The 12,457-nt window shown below is 42.6% G+C and overlaps 1 protein-coding gene across 2 annotated transcripts in view; it reads right to left on the bottom strand.

The window, feature by feature from the left end:
* crtac1b (cartilage acidic protein 1b) overlaps positions 1–11,308 on the bottom strand; it is a 16,416-nt gene extending 5,108 nt beyond the window's left edge. For both annotated transcript variants that reach the window (XM_072436396.1, XM_072436395.1), the window contains exons 1-7: positions 11,164–11,308; positions 8,352–8,539; positions 7,019–7,215; positions 6,596–6,732; positions 3,827–3,983; positions 1,638–1,772; positions 1,423–1,565 (exon numbers count right to left, since the gene is read on the bottom strand). In XM_072436396.1, coding sequence (XP_072292497.1) covers positions 1,423–1,565; positions 1,638–1,772; positions 3,827–3,983; positions 6,596–6,732; positions 7,019–7,215; positions 8,352–8,533 — 951 coding nt within the window. In that variant the 5' untranslated portion in view covers positions 8,534–8,539; positions 11,164–11,308. The remainder of the gene's footprint in view (positions 1–1,422; positions 1,566–1,637; positions 1,773–3,826; positions 3,984–6,595; positions 6,733–7,018; positions 7,216–8,351; positions 8,540–11,163) is intronic.
* Between the last annotated feature and the right edge of the window lie 1,149 nt (positions 11,309–12,457).

Raw genomic sequence — 12,457 nt, 5'->3', positions numbered from 1 at the left:
TTTCAGCCCAATTTAATTAGCGGTTTACTGGAGTGATACAATGGCTTCATTATGCATGCCAAAAGGTCAACATGGTCGGTGGGAGTGTCAGCTTGTGCATGGGGTCTTAAATATGTGGCATGCTTGTGACTTAACAGACAGCAGATAGCTAATTCAATTTGTCTTGTTTTGTGTGTGTGTGTGTGTGTGTGTGTGAGCATTGACGGATGCGTCGCCCTGATGGAATTGTCTCAGGGCTAAGCAGCGCACATTAACCCCTGATGTGACCCTCATAAATATGTCACCATTGACGTTTATCTGGGGGTTTACAAACTGTTGTTGCAGGTGTTGGTAAATAGATCACAGAGAGGGTCAAATGTACACAAACGGTTTTCCTTACAGTTTGAAAAGTGGAGACTACATTTAAGTAACTGTCTGTCTAAATGTTGACCAAATAAAGTACTTTTTATTGGTCTTTAAATGCCACTTGGTCACAAACTGCTAGATGCTAATTCACGACTGACATCCACTGGTGCTGATAACAGCTGATGAAAGCTGTGAGGTGAAATGTGCACTCTTTGAGTGGCCTGTTAACTCCCTATTGATTAGTGTCAGAGCAGAAAACAGAAGTGAATCCCTCTCCTTTCCTCCGGAGGCTGACAGTGAGTTATTCTGCAGTCAATGAGCAGCAAACACCTGACTACTACAAACCGAACACTGTATATGTGAATCGGCTTCAATTACAACTCTCTATTTATTATATGAATAAAAAAAGAATACAGTTACAGGCGATTTGACAAAAAAAAATATATATATATATTTTTTGGATTTTATCGTTCTCAAGTTTAGATTTTGTTTAAATAAAAAGTTCTTCCTCCAAAGTCTGAACTCTGCTCCAAACCACAAACTTTCACTTTTCTACAACATGCTTTCAGACCAAAGACACTCCTTCACATATGAGACTTTACTTCAATTTGTAAAAGTTAAAAGTAATCATTGATAGTCTTATATTTTTTGTACCTTTATCTCCTTCCGTCTCAGTGTCATGGTTGTCATATGATATTGTTGTTATAATATAATTATGTTGTCTATATTTGCAAAATGCTGTACGTGTTTTCTAACTTTTTACTAACTTTAATGTTTAATGATTATAATATAAATTTGTGTTTTGTATACAATTATAATGTGGCTAATACTGGCACATTTATAAAAAAATGTTCAATGTGTATTGTCCCCATTCAAACAAACTAATTAATAAGTAATTATTGCTCTTTAGACACAATCTATAAAGATAACTGTGAAATTAGTATCTTAGTTCAATATAAGATAAGATTTATTCTGAAATGCAACTCACTGTCATTCACTGTTGCATTTAAGGCTCTTTAAATATAAGGAGACATAAGAATATACATTTAGAGAAGCTTAATATAATCTAATGCTCACCTTAAACTTTTGTTTCCGGTTGTTCAGCTGTATGAACAGGCGATGAGGGCCGTTCCAGTTTCCATAGACGATGTCTGTCTTTCCATCTCGATTGAAGTCTGCGAGCGCCACGCCTCTGCCATGTTGGATTGGGTCTTCCACTCCTTCAGGGCGCAGATTATTTCTTATCCAGGTATAAGATTATATTCAGTGGGATCAAGATGTTTTCCTCTTACCGGCCTGCTGTCCCACATCAGTGAAGGTTCCGTCTCCGTTGTTTCTGAACAGGAAGTTAGGGCCGTACTCATTGTCACAGAAGATGTCTGACAGCGTCTGACTCACAATGGGTCCCACCACAACTCCTCGGCCCCCTGCACAAGCAGATACAGCGCCCATGCAAATGAAACCAGCGCACACACGATTTAAAAATAAACGAAAAAGCACTGATAAACAATAAAAGCAGAAAACCCTCTTTGTGAAAAAGATCATTATAGTGTTTCCGAGCCATTTGCTGTGAGCCGGGCTGGGGACTTTGTGCTGACACAGACTCAGACTCTGATGGAGCACACACACAAACACACAGATTATTGACACACAACAAACACACAAAGGAGAAATAGCATGTCTTGTATTAACCAAAAGTATGTATATAATCTGAAGCATGTAAGATGTACTTGGCTCAGTAAAACCCCGACGACATTTGGCAAAGTGAAAAGTGGCGCTCAAGTGTCTGATTATAGAGCGGAGGGCCTTGATTGTCCTTCTTCTCTCTGGTGCACAGGCCTGTCCCTGCAGCTGGACAAATCGCTCAGCGTCGTGTACTACTAAGTTAAAGCTCCACGAGGTGTAACCGTCTCATACACAGTCCTCACACTGTCCCTTTGCTCTGATTAACAGCAGTTTGATGACAAAGCTCCATAAATCTCTAAGCGCTCTGGCCGGACTGCTCTGTCCCTGGTGTCTTCATTCAGATGATAATATTACACATTCAGCGCCATTACTGCCTCAAGTTTCAATGGAAATCAAGGTCAAAGACTTTTCAAGTGTCACACAGGAGATTATGACGATGGTGTTGAAGCAACAAATCACATTTAAAAAATCAGCTTGTCATTCGTTGTCCATCTTTTTTATCCAAAGAACTTTGCTTCAGCTGTGAAGGAGGGTCAGTGTTGATCTTAAGCTCATTTTAAAAGTTTGTGGACAACACCATCCTCATCGAGCTTATCTCGGACAGGGATGTGTCTGTCAAGGAGGGAGGTGGACCGGCTGGTGAAGACAGTGGAGATGATCGTGGACTTCAGGAAAGCCACAGCCCCCCAGCCCCCCCTAACCATCACAGACTCCCCCATCACCACTGTAGGGACTCCTTCCGCTTTCTCTGCACCACCATCACCCAGGACCTCAAGTGGGAGCCCACCATCAGCTCCCTCATCAAAAAGGCCCAGCAGAGGATGTACTTCCTGCAGCAGCTGAGTTAACCATACGCTGGAGCCACAGCCAGGGACAAACAGAGACTACAGCGCATTGTGTGCTCTGCTGAGAATGTGATCGGCTGCAGACTTCTTTCTCTGCAGGACCTGTACCTCTCCAGGGCTCTGGGACGTGCTGGTAGGATCACAGCCGACCCTTCTCACCCTGGACATGGACTATTTGAGCCACTCCCCTCAGGCAGGAGGCCACTCCCCTCAGGCAGGAGGCTACGGTCTATTCGGACCAGAACCTCCCGCCACGAGAACAGTTTCTTTCCCTCTGCCGTTGGACTCATGAACACTTCACTACATCTGTAAATTTAACTGTAACTTTTGTGTACATAGTAAGCCTATTTTTATATATATATATTATTTTATATTTTATAGCTAACAGTAAATTTAAACAGTTTTTCTTTAATGCATGCCCGTTTTGATTTTACATATATTGTTTTATCATTGTTATATCTTGTTATATCTATCCAAAGCCAGTTCCTATGTTTGTGAATTGTGTTCATTAACAATGGCAATAAACCTATTGTGATTATGATTCTGAAATATATAATGAATTGAGTGAAAAAGTATAAAGTCTTGGATTTTGGGATTTTATAGCTCCAAATGTAATGTATGAATGCAGCAGGCCACAGTGCTGCAGAGCCATGCCATACTTATCTCCATACATTAAACCTTATGGGAGGGAGACTGTGTGATAGATGCCTCCTCTGGGCTGTTGAGCTGATCTATGTAAGAGTCGCCCTTTCCCTTCACTCACCTGTGACTTTGGCTGCAGTAAACAGCTGACAGGGCCAAAACCTGCCGACATTTCTTTCAACCATCTTCTTACTATTATACTTTATTACTCATCATCACTAATCTAAGAAGCTCCCATTTTTTCAGCTTCTACACTTTTACCCACTGCATGCTCCTGAATATATCAAAGTGTATAAAACATTGTGTACCTGTTAGCTTGTTGACTCCTGCCTGCTCCGCCACGTTGGTGAGGGCTATGACGCCTTGAGACAAGTCACTGGAAAACTCATCCATTTCTATGAGTGCGTGAGGACCCACATTCCCACTGGCGTAGTTTGCTATGTAGATGGCGTAACGACCAGTGCCCTACAACAAAAACACAATTTTCACACATTTAAAATGAAGTAAATGAGGTGGTAATATTGAAAAAAGAGCTGATTCAAATTTAAACAAACTTGCAATGTAAGTATGAACTGATTTGTGCTGTCGTATAAAATAATCTTGGTCAAATGAAGACATGATCGGTGCAACGATTAGTCTTTCCAGCTTACGCACCCCATTCCTCCTCCTTTCAGTCCATGCAGTATAGACCTTTATAATTCCAATAACAGATTTTGTCAATAAAGCAAATCTTGGTCGACTAAGGGTGGATTCACAGTTTGAGCCCAAGTCAATTCTGGTCCTGTTTTAGTCCTGTCCAGCCATTTCCTTTCCATAGTTAGAAGGGCTCTTAGTAAAGACATGCTCTGTGCAGTAAATAGTCGATTAAAAGTGTGCGTTATTAGCAAAGGCTCTCAAAACGATTGAGCATCTCTACAATCTGACCATGTATCAGATCCAAAATGCACTGACCAAAAGGGGAAGTTCATAAAATTACAAATATTTTTTTACATTTCAACAAATAGTGATTAACAGTGTTAAACTTTTTTAAAAGGCAGATTAAACTCACAATTCCAGGTGAACTTACTCCAAGCCTTCTACTTTCTGCTGCAATCCATATGAATCCTTTTAACCCCAAGAAAACAATTAGACTCAACACAATAAAAAATAGACTAAGCCTCCACTGACCAATTAATCGACTGTGGTGTTTGCGCATGTGTGAATGCAACTTATTAAAGGCCCTCGAAGTGACATTTCTGCACTTTTCTGTTTAATTTTACAAACCACATTTTTTTCACAAAATCTACAGGCCTTAAAACTTTAGCTGCAAGTTTCAACTATTTAAAATTAGCAATGACATTTTTCAAACTATTACAAATACCTTTTCAAGCGTCTTTCCTTTGCCTTGATCAGTTCTTATGCTCCTTACCCCTTTCACCCCGCCCCTCTCTCACTCCTCCTCAGCCTGCCTCCCTTTGGAGATTAATTTCACACTCCATTATCAGTCAGAGTCCCTGCAGACACAAACTCACAGACGGAACCGCACTAATAGACTACATATTCGCTTTCAATGAGCTTTCCTACCGAGGGCCCAACATATTTCAATCAATACAAACATGCACATATGCAAACACAGGCCATCACATTTGTGTTAACCTTAGAATACTTTTACCCAGTGTAAATGTCACTAGCGTTGGGGCCTGCTGAGGTTCTGTTGTCACGCCTCCTCACACACGCCCCCTGAGGTCGACTGGATGAAAGAATGAAGACTTCGAGGCCACTGGCAGTTACTTAACAAACTTAAAAGTCAATGATTTTTCAATAAGGTCTCTCCCAAGGCTAGTTTATGTCCCCCCAGTTGACATAGTGACTGTGCGACCTGCAAAGTTCACGAGGGTGCTGTAAAAAGGGGCAGAATTTAACCTTTACTGTGAGCTATACAGTGGGGTTTTCAGTTGAAGCTATTACGTTTAGTCTTCTATAGTCTTTTACTTAAGTGCACAATCCATCAGTTGAATGTGTGACCTCTCAATATGTCACCTTCATCAGTTTGTGTAAGACTAATGATAGAGGCTCCAAGGAGATCCAGAAGCCCTTTGGAAGCTGTCACAAGACTAACTTTGGCTTATTCAAATGATGAACACAAACATACTATTTTTAAACATGAAAACAAAAGCAGATTTGAACAGTCCGCCGCACACTGACTTCTAAAGTGTGTAATAAATGTCTCGTTTAGCTCGAGGGAGAAATGCTCAGTGGAAGAACACACACATTGTGGCTCCGACTTCGCCTAAACGCATTATACCATTAAAACTAGATATCGTTCCCATCGCTCCGGCAACCTATAAGTGCTCACTGAGGTGGGACTGTGGTTAAAAAATCTATTGTAATCCTTCTGTTCTTCAGCTGACTATCACATCCTTTATGCCTGATTACGAGTGGAAAGTGTGTGTGTGTGTGTGTGTGTGTGTGTGTGTGTGCGTGCGTGCGTGTGTGTGTGTGTGTGCGTGCGTGTGTGTGTGTGCGTGCGTGCGTGTGTGTGTGTGTGTGTGCGTGTGTGTGTTTGTGTGTGTGCGTGTTGTGTGCGTGTTGTGTGTGTGTGTGTGTGCGTGTGTGTGTGTGTGTGTGTGTGTGCGTGTTGTGTGCGTGTTGTGTGTGTGTGTGTGTGTGTGTGTGTGTGTGTGTGTGTGTGTGTGTGTGCGTGCGTAAGATTAAAAAAACAAAAAACAGAAGGTGCATGAAAGCGGTGAGAGAGAACGAGACCAAGAGAAACCGGAGAAAAAGTGAATAAGAAAAAATAGCAGAGGCAGAACGCAGCGGTTTGCAGTCATCACTCCTCCTTGTACAATGTTCCATAAAACAAACGAGCCCTGGCTTCTGTAATTACACTGGTGCGATGGACAGAAAAGAGAAAATGGCACAGCATTCCACCAAATGAACTGTCATAGCACATGCTGAGAGGGGCGGCGTAGGCAGAGCATGAGTTATCACTGGTAAACAAACAGAAGCGGCCATGCATGTGCACACAAGACACTCCGGGGAGTTGAGTCCGTTTGCATCGAATCTACATCCTCATTGTGTTAGTGCGAGGCGCGTACCTTTCTATCCACACAGGCCACTGAGCGCCCGGCCATACGGTTGGCTACGTCTCGGTGCAAGTTTATGTCGTCATTCAGCAGATCCTCAAATCGGCCGTTACGAAACTTAAACAGCTTGTCGGAGTACGTCGTCCGACCTTCGTGTGGAAAGATGCAGAGTTCAGACAAGGCAAAGATTGTAAGAGGACAGGAGACATATTATCCAGCACGAGGGAAAAGGCCGCTGTGATGGTGAGAAATGTGAGCGTAGTTTAGTAAAAGAAAAAAATGATAAAAGGTGAGAAGATGCACCTCTGTGGCTTTCACATTGATTAATAGTCACTCACTGCTTATCTGTTATCTAAAGACGAGCACGATGAGATAAGCTTCATATGTGCATAATGATCCACACCTTGTCCCGGGGCAAGTGTAGACAGACTGTACCTGCAAAGGCATTGTTGGTGTTGAGGACGTAAATCTCCTCCCTGCCGTCGCCGTCTATATCACACGCTGTCACCCCGATTGCGTTGCCCGGACGGTCTCTGAGCGCGTAAAACGGTGAGCTGCAGTTGTCCACCGCAATGTTGATGAGCCTCTTCTTCAGGCTGTCGTACTTCAGGACCAGGTTTGGACCGTTATAGCTGGGAACACGTGTGAAAGTGAGAATAAGGTGGTTTTTTAGGTACATTTTATTGTCCCACTTATTCATGTTTGATCCTGATAACGCAGTGATGAATATATTTATTGTCAGTTTTTTTAGGAATGTATTATTTGTATTTATTTATTTATTTAACATGGACATGGCTAATACTTTGGACACACCAAACGCATTATTGCATGTGTTATAGCAAAAAGGCCAATTTTCAACATCTGTCCATTGGAGGCTTTTAGGAATTAGGAATTAGGAATCATTTAGGAATTAAATTTAAAAAATAAATTATTAGCAAATGTAAGTAAGCAATATTAGTAAAAACTTGCATTTCAGGAGGATTATCATAATATGCAACTCTGCCCTGATTTCAGCCACAGTTTCAGACGTTCAAGTCAGTCAACAGTCATTAAACAAACAGCTTTTCCACAGTAAATTACCAAATTCTTTGTGATTAATGCTTTAATTTTTAATCAATTGTTTGTAACCATCACAATTCACCAGGATTTGAAAATGACGCTACTGCATTTGATGAAGCGGTTACTAAAATTCATTATTCAATTATGACCATGACGTTTGCATGGATAAAATAATATTTGACTTTCCATTTAAGTTTTAAAAAATGTGTTACATCTGGAGGGCGCTGGGGGATAGCAAACTAAAACAATGATCCCTTAAAATAGCTGGAACTGCCGTTAAATCCGACTCTATGGGGCTTTGTGCGGCCCTCACATGCCCATGATATCCGCAGAATTGGACGTCTTGACTAAATGACATTTATTAAGCAGAGTCATTTTGAGCCATCTATATTCTGTTAAGCATCGAGGAACTCATCTCTGCTTGACTGGATAAAAGCGGGGCTTGCCAAACTGTTCCCATCAATGGCCTTCATCCAATCAAATCCGTTTTCATCAGCCGAGTGAGCCCCGGGCCACTTTTGAAGTTACCATCTCTTTTTTGCCTTTGTCTCAACCTTTAGCTCTCAACACAGCAGTAATTGTATCTGCCATTTCACCCGGGGAAAATCATTCCTTTCTTCAATTGTTCCAAAGTGCTCATAACATTGACAACTAAAATAAGTAAGATAACGTAACATTTTTATAGTCCTTTAGTAACTTTAACCCTCACCCTGCCACAAACACCTCCAGGTCCCCGTCTCCATCCACATCGGTCACAGCCACTCCGTAGTTGAGTTGGGACGGGTTGTTGTCGTAGTCCGGAGGCAGAATGCTCCTGGTTATGGCTGAAAACATGGGCTCGGATCTCTGCGCACACATCTCAGGCACAAAGAGGAGCAGCCACAACCACATGCTGACCTACAAGACAGAGAATTACACCCACAAAATAAAATACGAACATTCATTTGCTCTCTGTAACATGTCGACCCGCTCTTTGATCTGCATTGTTGCCCTCTGCCTAACTCTCTAAGCTGTCTCCCTTTTGAAATACACAACACATTTGTCCTGGCACTTGAGCCAAATGGGAATCAAATAAAGCCGGTAAGTCATATATTTTCAAACTGCAACACGCACACACACTGCTGTTGCTAATTCTCCCGATCCATTGTGCGGTGGACATCAGCAGCTCATTGGCAGAGCTTGATGCAGCAGTCGGGACATAAACATGAAGATATAGCACCGTGATCAGCAGCTTTCTGCAGGGTTAGATCTGAACAACCCATCACATGTAGACAGCCTGAGGAATTACACGACAGAAAATCCATACAGGGAGCAGGGCATTATCCAGAGGCCGGCCGCGCACACAGGGAAAAGCGATATGACCCAATATAAGTGACCCAGAGCGCTCCTTCTTCTGGGACAAACTTTAAATTGGGAACACTTTTTGGAGGATAAAAGCTCTGTGTGATGTATAAGTGGCCTTTTATTGCTTGGGAGATAGAAAGTGAACACAGAACAATTGATGTGGGGGCTTTGTATTGTGTAAACAGGGGTGCTCGCTATGGGAAGCAGAAAAATACCAAGAAAGCGGGGAGACACACAAGGTCACCGTTTCAAGGCTAAAATAAAACTCAAATTGCGATGACCATTTTGCAGCCACAAAAACGTTACACGCTGTTTACAAGCTGACACGTTGATTTCCCAGCTCAGAAATGTATAAACACAACCTTGTCACAGTCATCACAGTACTTGAACGCCATTTCCTCGCTTCTAACTTCAAGAGGGGCCTTTTGCCCACCAAGTGTCCAAGTGATGTATGGTTCTTTAACATCTCCCTCAACAATTCAATTTGAGATAAAAGGTGCACACTGGCGTTTGAGTAATACTGGGGAACGCTCATCTGCAGAGGAGGAGAGCCACCGCCACTGACACCTGCAGAAATATGGCCCAGGCTAATGCTAGCTTTGGCGGGCGCCTGGTGATAACGCTGCAGACTGGAGAGATGCTGGAAGGTTAATTAACCACACTGAGGACTGACTGATTAAAGGCAGTTTCTGCATTACAAATGAGCTGGGCACAACTCAAGATGATGTATTGTGGACTGTGTGTTGTCAAAAGTACCTTAAATCAGCATCGGTTTTAAAACAATCACTAAAATAGGACAAAATTGGACATTTCCTGAACCGTTTTAGAACAATCTTGAGCTTTATAACAACTACATGGTAACAAAATAAAGTACTATTATTTTTTATTGTCTACAAAAAAGACATCGGTATCACGTATCGAGCCTACTCCTTAGGATCGAAATCGAGTTTTGAATTTGAGTAACGATTTAAGCCATCATTCTTGAGTGGAGGAGAAGGATGAAACTATTACAAAGGACGGACAAAGTTTCCAGAGGAGACTGAGATAGAATAATAATAAAAAAGTCTGGCTTTATTCCCATGGTGCTGCAGCAGGACGAAGGGCAGATCCATGTTCACTTCAGCCTGAGAAGTGTCTCCATATAGTGAGCCTCTCGGTGAGTCAGTAGAAATGGTCACATTATAAGTGCTGTGGTCCTATATTTATCAACTGAAGGACATACTCTTGCACATAAAAAACAACTCATACCACGAGTGAAGATACAATGTGACTTTACTAAGTGCTCCTGAAAACAAGGCACTCATTATCAGGGTGAAACACAATGTACACTGTAATAAAAGCAATTCACAAACACATCGGAAGCTATAAAAAGGGAAAATATTGTTGTTCAAGGCAGGAAAATGTTTTTGACTTGCTTATTTACGTTGGCATTAACAGACCATTACCACAGCGTGCAACATCAGCATGTGCTTTCTGGAGCATTCAAGCCCAACTCTGATAACACTGCGACAAAGACCAAGCCACATCTCCACAGTGCATAGGATTGTGGGAGGATGACTTCACTTCACTCACTGCAGGATGGGCCCCAGGGACTTTAACTTTACTCTAAAAACAATATGCTTTGAACTCATGCTTAGCTGCCATTTATGCCACTTATCACTGTGAGGAAAGAGAAGTGTCGAGCTGCACGAACCCACAGAGGAGCATAATCCCTCTCAAATGGAAAAGCACACATTGTTGTCAAATGCATACGACACTCTCACTCTCTACAACCAAAAAAATAAATAAAATACTAATAAATGAAATAAAAAATAAAATAAAATTGACCATTTCTGTTCTAACATTTAAAAAACACAAATGCATGAGTTATAGCTCCTAGACAAATACAAATCACTTATCAATTTAACAACATGCCTGTCTTTATAAGGCAAATCAATTTAATCCAAGACAATTATAAGCATATTTCGAACTGCTTTAAATAAATAGAAAATAAACACTGCTACTTTATCTCATCAGTCAGATAATTGTGCTTTCTGACAAACAGTCGTAAATTTCCCCGGACTGGACTGAGCTGAACTTTAGCGGCTGTGAGGGAGAGTCATTCCCAGAGGAGCGCACCTTCCCGGGCGGGCGGCGCGGAGACGCGGCCGCGGCGGTGTTTAAAGTCCGGTACTCACGGATCCAGAGACGCTCCGACCCGCTCCTCCAACGAATAACAGCGCGCCGACAGTCAAAGCCACCGCCGGTTACACTCTGGGTGTCCGCGGCGCCGTTTTCTCTAGGGTTTTTCCCCACTTATTCCCTTTTCACAAGTTAGAAAAGATTTGCTTTATGAATTGACAATGTCGCGTTGGAGCCAATCGCGTGAGCGTTTGCCGCATATTTAAGGAGCCGTCCAATGGCAGAGCGGGGAGCGGAGGGTGGGCGGGTGCACAGGCGCTGATTAGGCGTGTGGGAGGAGCTGCTGCCGAGCGCGTGCCCCCCCTGTGGGACGCTCTGCTCCCGGTGCGTTACGTCCACAGGCGCCTGGACAGGACAGCGACAGAGAAGTGCTGTTTCCACTCACGCACAAAACGACATTTGTCCTGCTACAGCTGCTTTACACGTGTAAGCGGCTCCATCAGGGGCTCTACAGGGGTCTGAACACGCAAACAAATGTGACACAAACACTGATTTCACTTCATGCTGTTGATCCAAATCTGAAAAATAAAATAAAAAGAATAACAACCTCATTTCCAATCTCTTATTAGGCTAAATGTCACCTACAGTTTCATCATAATGTCACTGTTCAGCCGGCCTACATTGTTCTCTAAGCTACTCGTTTACCTCATAAAAGCCAACACACACATGTTTCTGTTGGTCACTATTAATCACACCAAGTGCAAATTGCTTTTGAATGTGCTTGAATTAATCCAACCCCGTTTTAATAGTCATTTGTCATATTATCAGAACGGACCAGAGCGCTGAGCTCAGCTGTCTGAGAAATGAACAGAGGCTTTAAGAGCATCCTGGTTTGCCCTCAGTCAGATTGCATGCAACAGTGATAATATTCAGAAATAATAAATAATTCTGATGATGAGACAAAAGTTGGTGCTTGTGGAGTGCTGGGTGTGTGCGTGTGCAGGTGTGGCAGGTTTACGGCTGCCAGATGTATAATTCCTATGTCATGCTCTGCTGGGTCCAGCCTCCCTGAGACCCCAGTGAAATGAGTTGTGTGTGTTTGTGGAAGTGTGTGTGTGTGCGCGGCTCGCTGAAATGAGATGTTCACATCCCAAGGACGTCTCCCACCATAATTTAAACTCACTGGTGCTGGAAGACTTCAAACAGAAAGTGCTGAAGTCATAAACCAGCACACTTCTGTCTTTATTCTTATTGTCTGTGATCGAGCGGTGTAAATCCCCAGGCCGCAGTGGTGAATCAAACAAGGCAAATACTAGGGGTAGTAACATATCCTGCCCCGGGGGTCGACTC

Source organism: Eucyclogobius newberryi, unplaced genomic scaffold (assembly GCF_026437365.1).
Source record: "Eucyclogobius newberryi isolate DKJ021-1_F unplaced genomic scaffold, fEucNew1.0.hap1 SCAF_8, whole genome shotgun sequence".
NCBI classification, from domain to species: domain Eukaryota; kingdom Metazoa; phylum Chordata; class Actinopteri; order Gobiiformes; family Gobiidae; genus Eucyclogobius; species Eucyclogobius newberryi.
The sequence above is the reverse complement of the archived record's forward strand: the minus strand, read 5'-3'. Positions and strand labels throughout refer to the sequence as shown.